Source organism: Thalassophryne amazonica, chromosome 12 (assembly GCF_902500255.1).
Source record: "Thalassophryne amazonica chromosome 12, fThaAma1.1, whole genome shotgun sequence".
NCBI lineage: Eukaryota > Metazoa > Chordata > Actinopteri > Batrachoidiformes > Batrachoididae > Thalassophryne > Thalassophryne amazonica.
In genome coordinates, this window is record NC_047114.1 from 23,727,199 (window position 1) to 23,744,932 (window position 17,734).

A 17,734-nucleotide genomic window follows, 5' to 3' on the forward strand; every position below is an offset into this window, starting at 1 on the left:
CTCGCTGTAAAATGCAATACATCATTACTACAAACACAGACTGAAAAGTTAACTTTTATCATTTCTGACAGGAAGTGCTAATAAATAAACTGTACATGAAGCAGTGTGAGAAAATGGAACTAACGAAAACACACATTTTGATGATGATGCATATTAGTCCTTAGTGTCGAAGGCATCCTCAAGTGCTGCTCTGGTGGGGAGAAAAGGATTGCACAAGTCCTGCTTCCTGACACCAGCACATCATTGAACGTGAAAATTCAACATCTGAAAAGCAGCTGCTTGAAAATCGGTCAGCACTTTGAAGCACGAAGTTTTGCCACAAATAAAACATGTTCTCCACAGGCTACATTTTGAATATATAGGCCAATGTCATGCATTTCAACAAAAGCCTTTTTTTATTTTGCAGTTTGTTAAAAACAGAGCAAACAGCACTTCAGTCCTTCTGCAGCATGTTGCAGCATCAGCTCAGCCCTCAGGCTGCTTCAACAAAAAGACAGTGAAAGAGTCACACTAGAAATGTTCAACTGGAAGTACAAAAACTGCAAATGTACCCCACAAAGTGCTTTGGTTTTTCTTAACAAATAGTGCAGCAGATGAGAATATTTAAAGCGGAATCCTGCAGATGGTGATAAAGCATCAAATTCGGCAGAAACAGTCCTCAGACAATCCTCTTTTGAAAAAACCGATTGGCCATTTGAATTTCATTTGGCGTTCAGGTAGAGGTGAATTGAGAATTACACAGGAGTCAAAATTAAAAGATGCTCCAATCATATTGAAACCTATGCCACATTACTTTGCCTGATCAAAGATTCCAAAAGGTATAGTTTGGCCTATCTGTGACTGAATTCTATGGAGTTGTGGAATAAAAACAGCAAGAATGGTGACAAAGGTCAGTGTCGGTTTATACAGGGGTCAAAAGTAAATTGCTCCAATTTTGGTAAAAAGTGATGCAGATTACTAGTTAACAGTTTTAAAAAGGAATAGTTGGACCATGTATCATCCTTACTTATCACGTCTACTGGGTAACATATGTCACAAGTCATAGAATCCAATAGACGTTGGACTTTGGAGACCAAGCATTCAACACTGTCAAAACTATTCCATTATTAATCTATTAGCTCAACCAATAATGTGCATCACTTTTTACCAAAACTGGAGCAACTTTAACTTTCGACCCCTGTACAAAATGAAACTGAGGTTTGTCACCATTCTTGCTCTTTTTCTCCCGTAACTCCATAGAATTCAGTCACAGATAGTTCAAACTATACCTTTTTGGAATCTTTATGATGAGGCAAATAATGTGGAATATTTTTCAATATGATTGGAGCATCTTTTAATTTTGACCTTCTGTGTAATTCTTCAATTGACCCCTACCTGACCACCGATTGAAAAGTCAAGTGGCCAATCGTTTGTTTGTTTGTTTTTTTCTTTCAAAAGCGGCGTGTCTAAGGAGTATTTCTGCCTGAATTTGATGCTTTTATCATCATTTGCATGATTGTTTCAGTTATCTGCTGCACTAAAATACATTAAAAGTCAAAACATTCATCCGCTCACTCACCAGTTTAAGACTATCAATTTCATGTACTGTTTGGACAGACATAATGAAAAAAAAGTCAAATTGGCACCATGGTGCTACAATCAACCAGCTTATCAGTCATGGATGGAAAGTAGCCAGTGGCACAATGGAAATTACAGTACGGGTTGTGTCATGTTTGCTTGGCAGTTGTTTTTGTCATTGGCTATGCCCCCGTGAAGAGCAACATTTTGATCAGTGACATGAAATGAATGAAACTGTTGTGCTACCGAGACTCTGTTGATGATTTCTTGTATTTATTATTTATTTATTTTTTTAAGTGTTACTGATACTACCTTCATTACATCTATTATACACCCCAGTTGGTCCAGTCATTTGTGTAAATGGACGTTACTGACAGTATTCGAGTGTGCGACTGTCACATTTAACATATTGTGAAGGAAAAACAAAGGATTTAACAGTGCATTGCTTGCAGCTTTATAGTTTATGTTGTGTTTAGTGTCTGTGCTGAAAATCAGTAACAAAGTGTTTGTCAGTCATCCACCTCAAATGTGTTCTGTTTTTAGCTCAAGCCCCTTAAAAACAAAAACTGTCAATGAACAAAAATAAAGTGCTTCACTTGAAGGAAAGGTACGATGGCTGAGAGAGGCCACGACACTGGAAAATGCAGAACACCCCGCATCACTCAACAACAGCTGGTTGCATTAATAATAATTAATAATAAACACATTTTTGCAACGTGAGAAACCGCTATCAAATGCAAAGAACAACAACAACAAAAAAAACAAATTAATAAAATATCCACAAAACAATGGAAGTTCAAGCAACACAAAAGAGATTTCTGCCTAGAGGTCTTTTATTAACAAAATGTTCAACCATTGTGGTGCTAAGCTCATTTATTTACTATATAATGACTTGCATGCTTAAGTTAGCTATATTTTTGGATTTTTATTATTTTATATTTTTTAAATTGAAGAGAAGCACAAATACAAAACAGTATAGGGGCAAGCAAATACAAAATTATACTAATAACTTATAAAAAACTGCAAAGAAGCATTACAGACATACTAAACAGACTATATTAAAAGTTTCAAATCAACACAGCCATTTGGCATTTGTACTTTTTCGATAACTTAATATTGTTGAATAAAAATGTTAGCGGTCCATTTGAAAACAAGAAAGAGGTCTTTACAATTATTAATTTTACATTACGGACAAAGAATTTGGGAAAACTTAATATTACTTATTATCAATAATTGCCATCCTTCTCTTCTGTTGTAAAAATACCAAAAAGAACACATTTAAAATAAAAGAAAATCATTTTAAGCTTTATTACTTTATTTGCAATGCACTGAACCATTCAGTTAGTAAAGTCCTCCGAGCTCACATTTTGATTGTGTTGTAGCACTCTGCAAGACTGTCTGTTTAATTTATAACATGTCTGCTGCAAAGCTAAAGCAATACTACAAAGGACAGTTACATGTGCTGTATGCAGAAATTGGAAGAATTGGAAGCAGGTGTATTTTTGGATCGTTTATGGCTGTCTGAATTTGTTCTGGCCCTCTCTCAGTCACCATAGGAACTGATCAAATGTGTTCCAAAAATATGCGGGAATGATTAACTGATAAATAAGGTGAACCTACAGTTGAAATTTGAATATTTTTTATAGGCTTCTGCAGAGCTGTGCAACTTCCTAATCATCTTAACACTAGGTGGCGCCACGTGCACAGACCAGTGAAAGTGTACTAAGTCAGACTCTGGTTTTTGTTTAAGAAAATATATTATCATGATCCTAAAAGCAGATATAATAAACCTTAATATGTCTAAGCCTCAATAATAATAAGAATAAGAATAATAATAATAATAATAATAAATGAACTGCCATTCAGTTCTTCATCTCATTTTCCTAAACTACTGTTCTTTGACTGTGCAACACCAGTCACAAGAACTGAAAGATTATCATACACACACAAAATACTCAAAATATCTGCTACATTCAAAATTTCCTGAATAAAGTCCTGCATATCTCCTTTCTGTTCATTTATGCATTTAGTAAGTGTTTTATGAATCTAGATCAAAGGAAGCAAATATACAGGGGGGCAGCACTGTCCCTGTAAAGTTTGGCGACGTCTCAGTCCGCCTTGTTGTTTGTTAAGAATAATGCTTGACTTTAGAAATACTCCAAAAGAGGAAACAGGTGTGCCCTTTGTTGTAGTAGACCTTGGGTTTGGCAAAAAAAAAAAAAAGGTTTTTCAAAAGCTTCATTCACAGTATGACTGACCCCCCCCCCCCCCCCCCAAAAAAAAGAACATCCAAAACAAAAAGGACCAGCCATAAAGTTGATTTCCTCCATCTGTCTCTCTCCAGTGTAACTAACTGCTGAGCGCAGAAGCTCACAACATGAACCAGCATCCCTGCGGTCACCGTGGAAACCAGAGGCAGTTGATCGGATGGAGTGGGATGAGGGGAATGACGGAGGCCGAGGCACCAAAAATTAAAGAAAACTAAACCAAAATGGCAAAAACAAACAAATAGCTTTTGACTGGTGCTATGTGCCTGGTTGTGGATCGTGGTTCCCCCGGACACACCTTCCTGTTCCGCTTCTCGGACTTTGCTCCGCAGAATTAGCAGAGCCGAAAGCAAACGTTCTGCCTGCATCACAAGTGATTTGGGGAAAGTCACATGAGTTGTGGCCGATGCTGCATCAGAATCATTTCTGGAGACTTCCCTGCCAATGCTGTAACCCACCTCTTCTTCAGGCGGACTTTCTGCGTCAGATTCTCCTTCTTCATCCAGGGTCAGTTCAAACTGGAATTTGTCGACCAACACTGAAACATTTTCCCTGCCAGCAATGAGGACTCTTCTCCAAGCGGTTACCTCATCCTGGCCTTCTGGATGGGTGAGGGACTGTGAGGGATCATGCTCTGGTACCACTCCCTGTTATCCTCCAATGTATCCAGGATCTCCTGAGCGTCGGGGTGAACCAGGTCGGCCCACGTCTCCCAAAGAGGATGAACAATGTAGTCAATGAAACCCACCTGGAAGAATGAGACAAAGGTTTTATTTGTGTGGTGGTCTTCCTGTTAATTTGGCAAAGTGAAAACTGCTTTTCAAAATACATTTTCAGCATTTCAGACTTTGCATGACAGAGAGGTCCATAATGTTTGGACAGTGATAATTTGTGTAATTTTGCCCTTGTGCGCCACCACAATGGTGCTGAAATGAGACAACCATTTAGAAATGATGATGCATTATTTTTGAGTTACAATCTAAATATGTTCAGTCATCTGTTCGGGAAAACATGGATACCCGCCAGGAAATTCATGGCTAGAGATCTTGGGAGAGGGATAGACCCACCGTCACACTGACAGCAATTGACAGATTTACAACTCAAGTCAATACCCCTCAGATACATTTATGAGTCAAAACGGCCATCAAACATACGAGTCAAAATGAACAAAAGGGTCATTTTGCTTACAGCTGACTATGTGAGCTTGGAATGGCCGTTCCAATGCAATTTTCCAAGTTTGAGCTTGTTTTTTTTCCAAATTCCTAAGGACATGAAGTGTAGCATTACAGCATACATGGTGCCTCCATTTTCAGAACTCAGTTAATTGGAAAAATTGAGCATAAGGAAAATTTGTAATATAAATCATCACTTTACAGCCAGTTTTCTTTTGACAAGACAAGACTAGATACATTAACATTTGTATAAGTTATTGCATATGTCTTGGAAGTTGGACATTATGTCATCAGTCATTAAGAAATATAAACACTACAGTACTTTATGGTAAATCTGTCTGGAGGAGGGAGTTCTGAAAATCTGAGCGATTGCATAGGAAGGAGATAAATGAGGCAAGCCGCCAAGGCACCCAGAGATCATTGAAGGAGTTACAGGCTTCTGTGGATATGCTGAGAGAAACTTTGTCTGTTGCACCAACTGTAGCAGCTTCACAGTGGAGTGGAACAGAGAATTATTTTAACACAATACATCAAATCGCCAGATTCTTCTGCCAAACACCCCCCCCCCCCCTTTTTTTTTTTAAGAAAATCCTTCTGTGTGCAGTGTACAGTACCATAGTGTCTATATTTCTTTGATTGATGTAAATGAAGCCCAAAATGTTCATGTGTCCATCCCATGACCCCTGTAAAGAAAAGTGGCTCTCCAAGTGATGATTTATAATCATAATAATACAAATATTTAGTTTGTCCTCTTAGTTATGGGGTCTGTGTCTAAAAGTATCTGTAATTCCTAAATGGTTCATGCAGTGTTTTTAATTAAACCCTTTAAATACACTGCAAGCATATCTTCATTGCTTCATTTCAACTCCAAGTGTTGGTTTCCAGAATCAAAATAACACACATACATATACACAAAAGTGTGCACTGTCCAAATAATTATAGACTGGCTATGCATGTGTCTGAATGAGCACAGACATATGTGACTTTCTAAAGGATGTACATGATGTTTCTCTACCTGGTTCTTCTCTATGGAGGCGTTGTGTTTGTCACACATGGGGCTGATCTCCATCCCCTTGTCCCTCTCCCTGTCCCCTTGAGTGAAAAACTCCACCATGATACGGTCTGTCCACTGTCTGTACAGCTCAAGAGGCTTGGTGGGGTTGCTCAGATCTGCACAGTGTACCATGTTCTGAAGGACCTGTGAAGCAACATACAATTTGGCTTCTAACCGACTCGTTCCTCTTGTTCTCTTAGTGAATTGACATGAAACAACTTCTCTGCAGTCTGACTGCACAAGCGTTAGTTTTTAATGGATAAATTTGTCAATGCTTCTCACCTGTATGCGGTCTGAATAGTTGTCCAGCAGCAGGACCCCTAGGCTGGTGACTTTCTTGGTCTCCACCATGGTTTTCAGGTCTGCCAGTAGGTTCATGTGTTTGGACATATCTGTGGCCAAAACCTGTAGGTCAAACAATCAACCTGTTCATGAGAAAAGGGACTGTGCAAAAACGGACAGTGCTACACCTACAGTCTCCAGATGTCGTACCATGTCGATGACCACTTTCCGCAGCGACTGTCTCTGTTTCTTACTGAGGTTCTGAAAGATGTCACAGTTGTCCTCCTGCAGGAGCTTGAAGCCGACGGCCAGGTGGTGATTCTCCAGCACTGATGAGTCGTTGTACATCAGGGCCAGTTCAGAGTCTAAAGGTATTAAACAAAATAATAATAAAATTCTTTCTGATAACACCACACACACACACACACACACACACACACCAATCCATGTTTAGCACCCACAAACTCACTGGTGTTGATTAGAAACTGATTGGAAACTCCAGGGTGATCTACATCATGGATGGCGCTGGCAAACAGAGCGGAGAGGATCTCCAAATCGGTGAACACAGCCTTGGATGACACACAAAAGAAGGTGGTCATTGTATGTGTGGGTGAACACACACACTTTTTTCTGTAGTGTGTCTCACACTCATGAAAGCCATAATGTCTGGGCTGTTCTCTTTGCACCGGCCCAAATGTTGAGTGGACTGAATTTCTGTAGCACTTTTCGATCTAAGGCACAAAGTGCTTCACATGCACTGGGCATTGTCTACCTGTGCCCACCTGGTCGGAGTACTTAACCTATGACCCTTCGGTCATAAGGCTGCTTCCCTCACATTTATGCCAATACTTCACCCTAAATACATGTTCCCCATGACACACATTGGTAGTCTAAATAAATAACTATCATCATACGACTGGCAAACACTAGCCCAAGCAGAGTTGTCACTGTTCATTTTAAACATGGTTGCCAGTGCATTGACAGTTGTCTGGCTATTGTGGCTAATGTTCATAAACACTTCATCTGCAGGTGGGTAACATATTTAGCCATGGTGCCTTCCAAACTTATAAGTATTGGGTATTGGAAAGTCACATGCCCTAATTATGCCTCTCCCTCCCCTTACACATTAGCCATTGTAGGTAAGATGTTTTAAACATTTGTGGCTAACACATTTTAGCTGTGGTACCCAACATCCATCACTAGCATTTTAGCTGCTGCAGCTAACATATTGGAGTCATGGTGGCTCAGAAGCTGTATGCTAGCTGGGTATTGGAAAGTCACATGTTCGACTCATTCCTTCTGCATCCCCTTTGCAATTTAGTAGCAGTGTATAACACATTCTGATCCAATTGCATTTGTCCGCAAATCTGATGATTACTCGTGTGAGATTTTCTGACCATAAAATATTGCATTGACGGTGGCAAAATTGACCGCATTGCTAGGCAGATGTCAATAATGCTGCTGTTAGCTGAGAGCGAGAGAAACTGGTGGTGCGATAGCGATGCCGAAATAGGTGAATTTAATGTATCATATGGAAGCATTGTGTACATTCTGATAGAGAATTACTCAATGCAGCTGGCCAGATGGAGAAATCTGTGGGTCTGCTCACAGAATTTCCAGTTTGGCATGAAGACGCTATTGCTACGGTAAGCTTCACCCAACGATGTAAATATTGCAATTACTGCTGTGATAATCGATAAATACAATACTATTGGTGATTATTTGGTGACTCGGCACCAGGAATCTAACAACATTTCCCTAAAACTACGGTTTGAGTAACAGTTTTATCGAACTATATTATTATGTGGGTTTAGATGTAGCCTTCAGTGGTGAAGCGGTCTTGCGCTGAAAACATGGATCCAGATCAAATTACTTACACAGAAATAAAGCATGCAAATGATGGAATTGGATTAGAATCGAATAACCCCCTTGTGTCTGATGATTTGTGGATGTGAATACTGGATTTTATGGTCGCAAACTGAGTTTTACCGGCGACGCACACGCCGACGGCAAAACTCCGGTAAAACATGGCCCGCTTAAACATTGAAGCTAATATTCTCTGGCACTACTAGTTACTGGAACATTGCAGAGGTACCCAAAGATGCAATGCTTCATGTATGTAAACATACAGCTAACAGTGTCCGTGAGCATTGGGTATTGGAATGTTGTGTGACTGCAAAGGTAACGGAAGGCCTCCACATGACTTTTAAAGTAGACCTGCCTTGAAATAAATGTTGTCAGATTTCAGAAAGAAATAGCTGATATGTATTTATAAGACCCTTGTGAATGCAGTAAAGTAAATCTGTAAGCCCGGAGAAATCTTCGTTTAAAAATGACAAATTTGCAGCTAAAATTTAGCCCTCTGTGAAAACAGTTTTTACAGCTGTATCATTTCCATGACGTCAGGGACAAGACGACGCGCTCCCGCCTTCAGTCCGATCCCGCATTGAAATTGATTTTATCTGTTAGTAATGTTACTTATACACGTCCTGGTTTCAACATCCAAAAGTAAGCTGCAATGAATGTGAGATACAGATCTGTGTGCTCAGATCAGCAACGACATTGACAGCGGGCGCCGTTCTTCCTCTCCTGCTCTCTGCCTCCGCTACGCTCGCTGTTTTAATGCGAAGCGGCCTGTACACCTGTTGCTGCAAGGACAGACTTCTTGCGGCAAAATCCACAGCACCGCACGTCTCGGCAATCGGAGCCCCAGAGCTCCACGGACGCTGAGAGAGGTTTATATATTTTTAATGACTGGGATTCTTTGCGGGTCTCACCTCCATATCCCACGATGGTACCGGAGGCGAAAGACAGTAGATTTTCATTGCGACACCACTCAATCAAACGGGTGTATGAAAAAGTCCCCCAAAATAATTTTCAAGCACAATAAAAGAAATGTGTACTCACCAAACGTGCCGCAAGACAATATGAAGTTTTAAAAAAAGTAGATCCTTACGTATAAGACAAGAAAAAGGTGCAGATGCAAACTGACGTAAATCCACAAATTACAATTGGCGCAATGCATGCTGGGAGAGGGTCTTGTCCGTGACGTCTTGGCAGCGTCCATGATGAGAGGGACAATTTGCGGAGGGCTAAATGTTAGCTGTAAATTTGTCATTTTCAAATGAAGATTTCTCCATTGAATGACAGATCTGGGCTTGCAGATTTACTTTACATTCAGAAGGATCTCATGTAAATGTAAGTCATTTTTTGTTCAAAAAATCTGACTGCATTTTTTTCAATGCAGGTCTCCTTTAAACATGGCTGCCTCAGTCCAATGGGAAACACAAACTTCTCATAAAGTTCCTATTTAAGTGACCTTACTTTGCAGTTATGTTTCCATTTTCTCTCAGCATATATTGTTGTTTGTAATTAGAATACACTTGAATATAAAACAGTTTGAGTCCCTGTCTACCATGCTAACTATCATTGTTGCTATTACTTTAACAAAGTTAAGATATATGGGGGGGGGGGGGGGGGGGGGGGGGAGTAACAAAACAGAGCTAGAAAACAACTTAACCCGTTTTCATTTCATCCAGCCAAAGATTTTTTTTATATGAAATGACCGATATACGTAGCTTCTAGTTGTATTTTTACATGAATGAATGTTAGTCTGGTCTTTCTAATGAATGATTTAGAGTTGCTGTCTACCTCCAGTGCAGGTGTTGACAACAAGACATGTGTGGACTGGACCACATCCGCAGCGTGGATGTTGTTGTGGTAGGCTACATCAGCATGGTAATGATCCTCCAGAGTCATCATGAAGGTTATGAAGGTATCTGCTGGAATCTTGAAGGATTTTAGCAGGTCACGTTCCTACAGTAATAGGTTAAAAAAAGTTAATTACTTAAAGCTTTTCTCGATTATCACAAAAGCATGGTATGGCTCAAAGACAACGCAGACAAAACTGAAGGAAATAATTTGAAAACATGTTACCTGGAACACAGTGTACATGGTCACTGTCAGTGGACGATTGCCCGAATACTCAGAGACCTTGAACATGTCAATGCCCCATCGGTTTACGTCCTCCAACTCCTGCCAGGAAACAATAATTACAAGTACAGCATATACTGACACAACATGTGAGAGCATGCAGATGATAAACAATGGAGAATCTTTTGAAGGCAGATACTTAGTAGACAACTTCTGAACTACTCTTTGTACCTTGGCAAGAAGTCCTTCCTGACTGGACCTGACCCCAAAGCGAGGGATGGTGGAGGAAGCCAGATGTGGACTGTGGGTGGCCTTCTTCACTCCACTGATCTGAAACATAGGCCGCTTCTTCTTGTCCTTCTCCTTGATGGGGGGTGACATGATGTCCATATCATCTGGCTTCTCTGTCAAATGGGAACAGGCAAAATATTAAGATGTCTTTCTGTCAGTCTCATTGAATGGTACATTCCATCTATTAACAATTGAAATATTATTTCCACTGCACGCATTGAAAAACTCATTATTCCATGTTATTTGATCTTTTCCTTAAATTAGACAGGTGTTTCGTCTCAGAGTAGGAAGCAGACAGCAGAGGAGCCACAGAGCCTTCTGTGGCACCACACAGTTGAAGCCACCTCGTAGGCAACTCGCCAAGACATGAAAATTCAGTAAGGTATATCTTATATATTATAATCCAATTCTAAGGTGGAACTATGCTAGTATACTAAGGTATATTTAAATATCTAAAAAGGAAGAGTAAAATAGAAGAGTAGAAAAAAGTACAGTAGAGCCACTTAGGTGCCTGGTCTTGAGAACCAGGGATGGTATGTTGAAAAGCTTTTTTATCCATGGGAACTCTCCCTACCCACCCAAGCGGCTCAAGAAAAAAGGTATATATAGTAATAAATAATAAGACATCTATGGTATCTATCTAAAGTAACTCTGTTAGCATACTATAGGAAAATAAAAAGCATAATCTATATGCTATCAAATGGAAACCTAAGAACTTAGGTACTATATGTTGATATCTTTAAAAGAACAAGCATCTCTGAGCTTTTCAAAAACCACATGCCTGCTTTCCTCAATTCAGCGAAAAAGCACTTCTGTGGCCACTAAGGATGCATGAATGGAAAACCTTCATTATTTGTATATTATTCACCTGTAATAGGTCACAATGTTATGGCTGCTAAGTGCAGGTCTTCATTGGGGAGGTGATGGTCTAGTGGTGAAGCGCTTGGCTTCAGACCAGAGATCCTCTCCTTCAAAACCCAGCCACACCAGAAACCACTAAGGGCCCTTGGGCAACGTCCATAATCCCCAAGTTGCTCCGGTGTGTTGTGAGGGCTGCATGCAGCACCCTGACATTGGTGTGTGAGTGTAAATGGGGGAATGTGAGGCATAATTGTAAAGCGTTTTGAGCTTCTGCTCCAGATGCAACAGCGCTATATAAATGCAGTCCATTTATTTCTTCAAATTGACCATAAACATCAGCTTCAGGAGCAGAAGGCCTATAAACATAAATGCATGTTGACCTGCAGCTCCTTTATTCTAAAACATGACGGGACACTCACCAAGAAAGGTGCTAGAGATGAACTCAGACACCTGATTTCCCTGAACGGCTGGTTCGGACAGCTGGGTGAGCTCTCTATTCAGCATCCTCTTGAACTGCAAACACACACATGCACACAAACACAGAACTGTGAGTTTGATTCAGTGCACCGTCTGATAAATACTGGAAGAGTACAACAAGCATACATGTGTTGCACGCTGCAGTTTGGTTTATTTCCATCTTCGTGCATGCACACTACAGTTTGTGTGCTGGATATAAACAGCATTTAAACAATCACTGTTTAACACAGCGTGCAGTGTGATGCACCTGCAACACCTCGGTGCCTGCTTGTGCACTGCCTGGAAATAAGGATGTGGGAAAACCTCTACTGGAAAACAATCTTCTGGAACAAATAGAAGGTGAAGCTGCACATCTTTTTTTTTTTTCTTTAGCTGTGATGCAACTATTTATTTAATTTAAACACAAGTGCAAACACAATGAGAGTTAAACATGGAATATCTTTAACAGCACAAATGTATTGAAAGCTGCATAGCTGGTTTCAAATGAGTTTTCCTGCATCAAAATTGCACAATGTGTAATCTGCATGTGCAACGTATTCATTCCATTCACAGAAATCTAATTCGAAGGTGGAGACTAGGATCTCAGATGGCATGTGCCAGCTTTCATTCACAGAAGAGGCAACAAGTGAATGTGCAAATTCTTACCTGAATGAACATTCGCGACATAACAGTGGAATAAGCCACTTCTGGCATTTCAGCGCAAAGTAGAGCATCGAAGCAAAATGAAAGCAACTGATCTTGCTGAGCTTTGGCCGTCGCTCCCTGATGCTTCGTGTTCGGCACAGAAATAGATGGCAGGGGACTCCCGGCGATGCTCTGTACTAGTCTGTGTAGAATGGCACACTGCAAGTGACAGTCCTCTTTCTGCTTATGAGGCGTGGAAGCTTTAATCAGTGCTGGCTGAGTAGGTGAGGAAAGAAAATACAGCTTATAGATCCATGGTAGTACGGATGACTGGAAGAATGTCTGTGTGATGCGAGGATGCGACACAGAGAGATGAGTGTCCATCCCCCTCCTCATTTATTCTGTTACTGTCTTCTCACTGTGAGTGTAAACACAGGGACAGCGAGATACTCTAATCCACGCCTTCTTACAAAATAACTAAAAATAGCCACCAATCAGGTCCCTGCTGCAGCGCAGGCAGGGAGACACGGTGGGTCCTTACTGGCCACGACATGCACTGGTTGGGTGGGTGAGTGTGCTGGATTCGTGGTGTGGGGTCACCATGTGTACTAAGTTTGAAGACCGATACGAATTAAATACTCTGAATGGATGGTAGTGTGATGATGAAGGACAGGTTCATTTATGTAACAAAAATAATAAGTACACTCAACACCTTAATTGTGAGTACATGAGCCATCGTGATGTTTGCAGTCCGATTATAAAAATTAATTTTTGCAGAATGCTTACAGCACACTGATATTCACTGAACAAAAATATGAAACACCTTTTTTTTTTTGCTCCCCTTTTTTTCATGATCTGAACTCAAAGATCTAAAATGTTTTTTTCTACATACGAGGTCTGTGAGAAAAGTATTGTACCTTTTTATTTTTTTCAAAACTATATGGATTTGAATCACGTTGCGATTACATCAGCCAACCTGAACCCTCGTGCGCAATGCGTGAGTTTTTCCACGCCTGTCGGTTGCGTCATTCGCCTGTGAGCAGCTTTGAGTGAGAGTGGTCCAGCCCCCCTCGGCGGATTTCATTGTCAGGAAATGGCGGATGATTTGGGCTTTTTTTCCATCAGAATTTTTTCAAGAAAGTGTTAGAGACTGGCAGCTGGAAACCATTAGAAAAATTTATCTGGCTTTCGGTGATGAAATGTTAGGGCTTGGTAGAGAATAAGGAGTGTTACTGTCGCTTTAAGGACGGCCCCCATGCAGCTGTGTGGGCGCGCTTGCGCTCCGAAGCTGCCATCGACAGGCCTGAACGACATTTCATTTCTAAATGGATGCCTGTTCTGGATCCGTGACCGTCGTGTGCCATTTCTCTGGTTATCACAAGAGCTGGACATCAACATTTTCCGGCAGATTTCACTTTTAACAAGAGATTTTGTCATGGAAAGACGAGCGGAGGCTTCGCGCGTCACGATGGATTCGCTACTGGAGCGAGACAAAAACCATCTCCGTTTTGGTCTCACAGGAAGGCTTTGAGATGTCGTTCAGACAGCTGTCAGTGGTTTTTCCATCGAGTGATTATCCGACGAAATTGTGGATGTGCTCGGACATGCAGAACACTGTCCCCGTTGAGGCTTCATCACGGACGTTGCTGTGTGTGCCATGCGGCACCCGCCGCGACGCGCGAAAGCCCTCCGCTCCTCTTTCCATGACAAAACCTCCTGTAACAGTGGAATGTGCCGTCATTTCCAAACTGGACGCTGTTTTAATCCGGGACGTTGTTCTGACTAGCACAGGAATTGTGAAAAGCCGTGGACATCAGCACTTTTTCGGCACATTGCGACAGACGTGCAGAGAAAAAAGCCCAAATCATTCCACAATTTCCTGACAATGAAAATCGCCGAGGGGACTGGCACCACTCCTCTACTCAAAGCCTGCTCACAGGCGGAATGACGCAACCGACAGGCATGGAAAAACTCACGCATGCGCACGAGGGTTCAAGCCTTGTTGACGCAATCACACGTGATTCAATCCATATGGTTTTTTGAAAAAATAATAAGGACGGCTACTCTTTTCTAATAGACTACTATATATATATATATATATATATATATCTATATATATATATATATCTATAAAATAAATTATTAACCTCGTTGGTCGGTCTGTATGGGGATATTGGACCTCAGTGTTTTTCACACTTACACCTCAGTCTGATTTTCCTGTACAGACCTCCTGCTGGTAAATAATCCTTTAGCTATTCATATAGATTTTTATTTTAGTTAGTAGATTATAAAAATCTACATTTTTGCAGAATGCTTACAGCACACTGATATTACACTGAACAAAAAATATGAAAACACTTTTTTTTTTTGCCTCCCCTTTTTCATGATCTGAACTCAAAGATCTAAAATGTTTTCTTACATACGAGGTCTGTGAGAAAGTATTGTACCTTTTTATTTTTTTTCAAAACAACCTATATGGATTGAATCACGTGCGATTACATCAGCCACCTTGAACCCCTCGTGGCGATGCGTGAGTTTTTTTCACACCTGTTGGTTGCGTCATTCGCCTGCTGGGCAGGCTTGAGTGCGCACTGGTCCACCCCTCCCATCGGAATTCCTTTGTCTGAGAACTTGCTGAGAGACTGACGCTTTGCTTGATGAAAATTTTTTTCAGAAACTGTGAGACACATCCAAGTGGACACCATTCGAGAAATTCAGATGGTTTTTGGTGAAATTTAACGGCTGATGAGAGATTAAGGAGTGTTACTATCGCTTTAAGGCAGCCCACGGTGCCGGACGGCGCCCCACGCCCCGAGCCGCCGTCGACAGCCTGTTTCAAGCTGAAAACGTCCCAAATTTAGCCTCTGTTGATCCAGGACGTCGTTGAGAGAGCAGAGAATTTTCAGAAGAGGTCAGGATCAGCAGTTTCTCTGACAATTCCATGTTAAGGAGATTTTGTAATGAAAGACGTGCGGACGGATTCGCGCGGCGGCACAGAGAAACACCTCCGTATTGGAAACCATTGAAAGATTCAGGGGGCTTCGATGGCTTTCAGTCGAGTGAGTATCCGAGAAATTGTTTAACAGCTGGGCATGTTCGAACTTGTCCTGTGAGACTTCCAACGGAGGTGTTTTCCTGTGGCGCCGCGTCATGAGCGGCTGGGTGCCGACACGCGAATCCGTCCGCACGTCTTTCATTACAAAATCTCCTTTAACAGTGGAATGTCCGGATAAACTGCTGATCCCGACCTCTTCTGAAACTTCTCAGCTCTCTCACGATGTCCTGCATCACCAGAGCCTTAAATTTGGAAGTTTTCAGCTTGAAACAGGCTGACCGCCGGTGGCTCGGGGCGCGGCGCACCGTCCGGCACCGTGGGCTGTCCTTAAAGCGATAGTAACACTCCTTAATCTCTCATCAGCTGTTAAAATTTCACTGAAAACCATATGAATTTCTCGAATGGTGTCCACTTGGATGTGTCTCACAGTTTCTGAAAAAAGTTTGATCAAGCAAAGCGTCAGTCTCTCAGTAAGTTCTCAGACAAAGGAATTCCGACGGGAGGGGTGGACCAGTGCTCACTCAAAGCCTGCCCACAGGCGAATGATGCAACCGACAGGTGTGAAAAAACTCACGCATGCGCACAAGGGTTCAAGGTTGGCTGATGTAATCGCACGTGATTCAAATCCATATAGTTTTTGAAAAAAATAAAAAGGTACGATACTTTCTCAGGACCTCGTACACAAAAGACCTATTTCTCTCAAATAGTGTTCGCAAATCTGTCTAAATCTGTGTTGGTGAGCACTTCTTTGACGAGATAATCCATCCCACCTCACAGGTGTGGCATATCAAGATGCCGATTAGACAGCATGAGTATTGCACAGGTGTACCTTAGGCTGGCCATAATAAAAGGCCACTCTGAAAAGTTCAGTTTTATCACATAACACAATGCCACAGGTGCTGCAAGTTTTGAGGGAGCGTGCAGTTGGCATGCTGATTGCAGGAATGTCCACCAGAGCTGTTGCCCGTGAATTGAATGTTCATTTCTCTAGCATAAGCTGCCTCCATAGGCGTTTCAGAGAATTTGGCAGTACATCCAACCAGCTTCACAACCGCAGACCACGTGTAACCACACCAGCTCAGGACCTCCACATCCAGCATGTTCACCTCCAAGATTGTCTGAAACCAGCCACCTAGACAGCTGCTGTAACAACGGGACTGCATAGCCAAAGAATTTCTGCACAAACTGTCAGAAACAGTCTCAGGGAAGCTCATCTACATGTTCGTTGTCCTCATCTGGGTCTCGACCTCACTGTAGTTAGTCATCGCAACCGACTTCAGTGGGCAAATGCTCACATTTGATTGGTTGCTGATCAACTCTATGCAAAGGAGATGTGTTGCACTGCATGAGGCACATGGTGGGCACACCAGACACTGACTGGTTTTCTAACCCCCCAAGAACCCCCCAATAAAGCAAAACTGCACACTTCAAAGTGGCCTTTTATTGTGGCCAGCCTAAGGCACACCTGTGCCATAATCATGCTGTCTAATCAGCATCTTGATATGCCACACCTATGAGGTGGGATAGAGTGCTCACTAACACAGATTTAGACAGATTTGTGAATAATATTTGAGAGAAATAGGTCTTTGGTGAATATAAAAATGTTTTCGATCTTTGAGTTCACCTCATGAAACATGGGAGCAAAAACAAAAGTGCTGCATTTATATTTTTGTTTAGATGTATTTCTTTTATAACACAAGAAACATTTGCACAGGGACCACAAACAGTCATGATCTTAGCCACATTCATATGGCTATCTCCCAGCAAGAAGGACTCTGGAAGTGCATGTGGTGTAAAAAAATGTCCAAAAATAACATGCAGCTCCATATCAGATCTGTTGTCAAGATCCCAATCAACATGGGAGACACCAGAAGAAAAGTACAGCCACATCTGTAGCAACCTCAAAAAGAAAGTGCATGAGATGTTTTAGAAGTAGTAGGAACAACTGGAATAGATGTGGTCTGTAAAGGCCACAGTGGTCCCAATTGTAACAGGACCTCTCAGGGCTGTGACCCTGCAACTAGCCGAATGATTCCAGTAGATTTCAGGTGCAACATCTGAAGTCTGTGTCCAGATGAGTGCAGTCCGAGCAGCAGGTAAGATACTGCACAGGGTCCTCAAACTCCCAGGTCGCTCCTGCAGTACCCATGTTAGTGGGAGA

The 17,734-nt window shown here is 41.6% G+C and overlaps 1 protein-coding gene across 1 annotated transcript in view; it reads right to left on the reverse strand.

Moving 5' to 3' along the window:
- Positions 1–17,734, reverse strand: part of LOC117521716 (cAMP-specific 3',5'-cyclic phosphodiesterase 4D-like) — a 120,729-nt gene that overhangs the window by 22,718 nt on the left and 80,277 nt on the right. Inside the window, exons 8-15 of the mRNA XM_034183053.1 lie at positions 11,837–11,930; positions 10,497–10,669; positions 10,269–10,367; positions 9,984–10,148; positions 6,802–6,901; positions 6,543–6,697; positions 6,333–6,455; positions 6,012–6,194 (exon numbers count right to left, since the gene is read on the reverse strand). Coding sequence (XP_034038944.1) covers positions 6,012–6,194; positions 6,333–6,455; positions 6,543–6,697; positions 6,802–6,901; positions 9,984–10,148; positions 10,269–10,367; positions 10,497–10,669; positions 11,837–11,930 — 1,092 coding nt within the window. The remainder of the gene's footprint in view (positions 1–6,011; positions 6,195–6,332; positions 6,456–6,542; positions 6,698–6,801; positions 6,902–9,983; positions 10,149–10,268; positions 10,368–10,496; positions 10,670–11,836; positions 11,931–17,734) is intronic.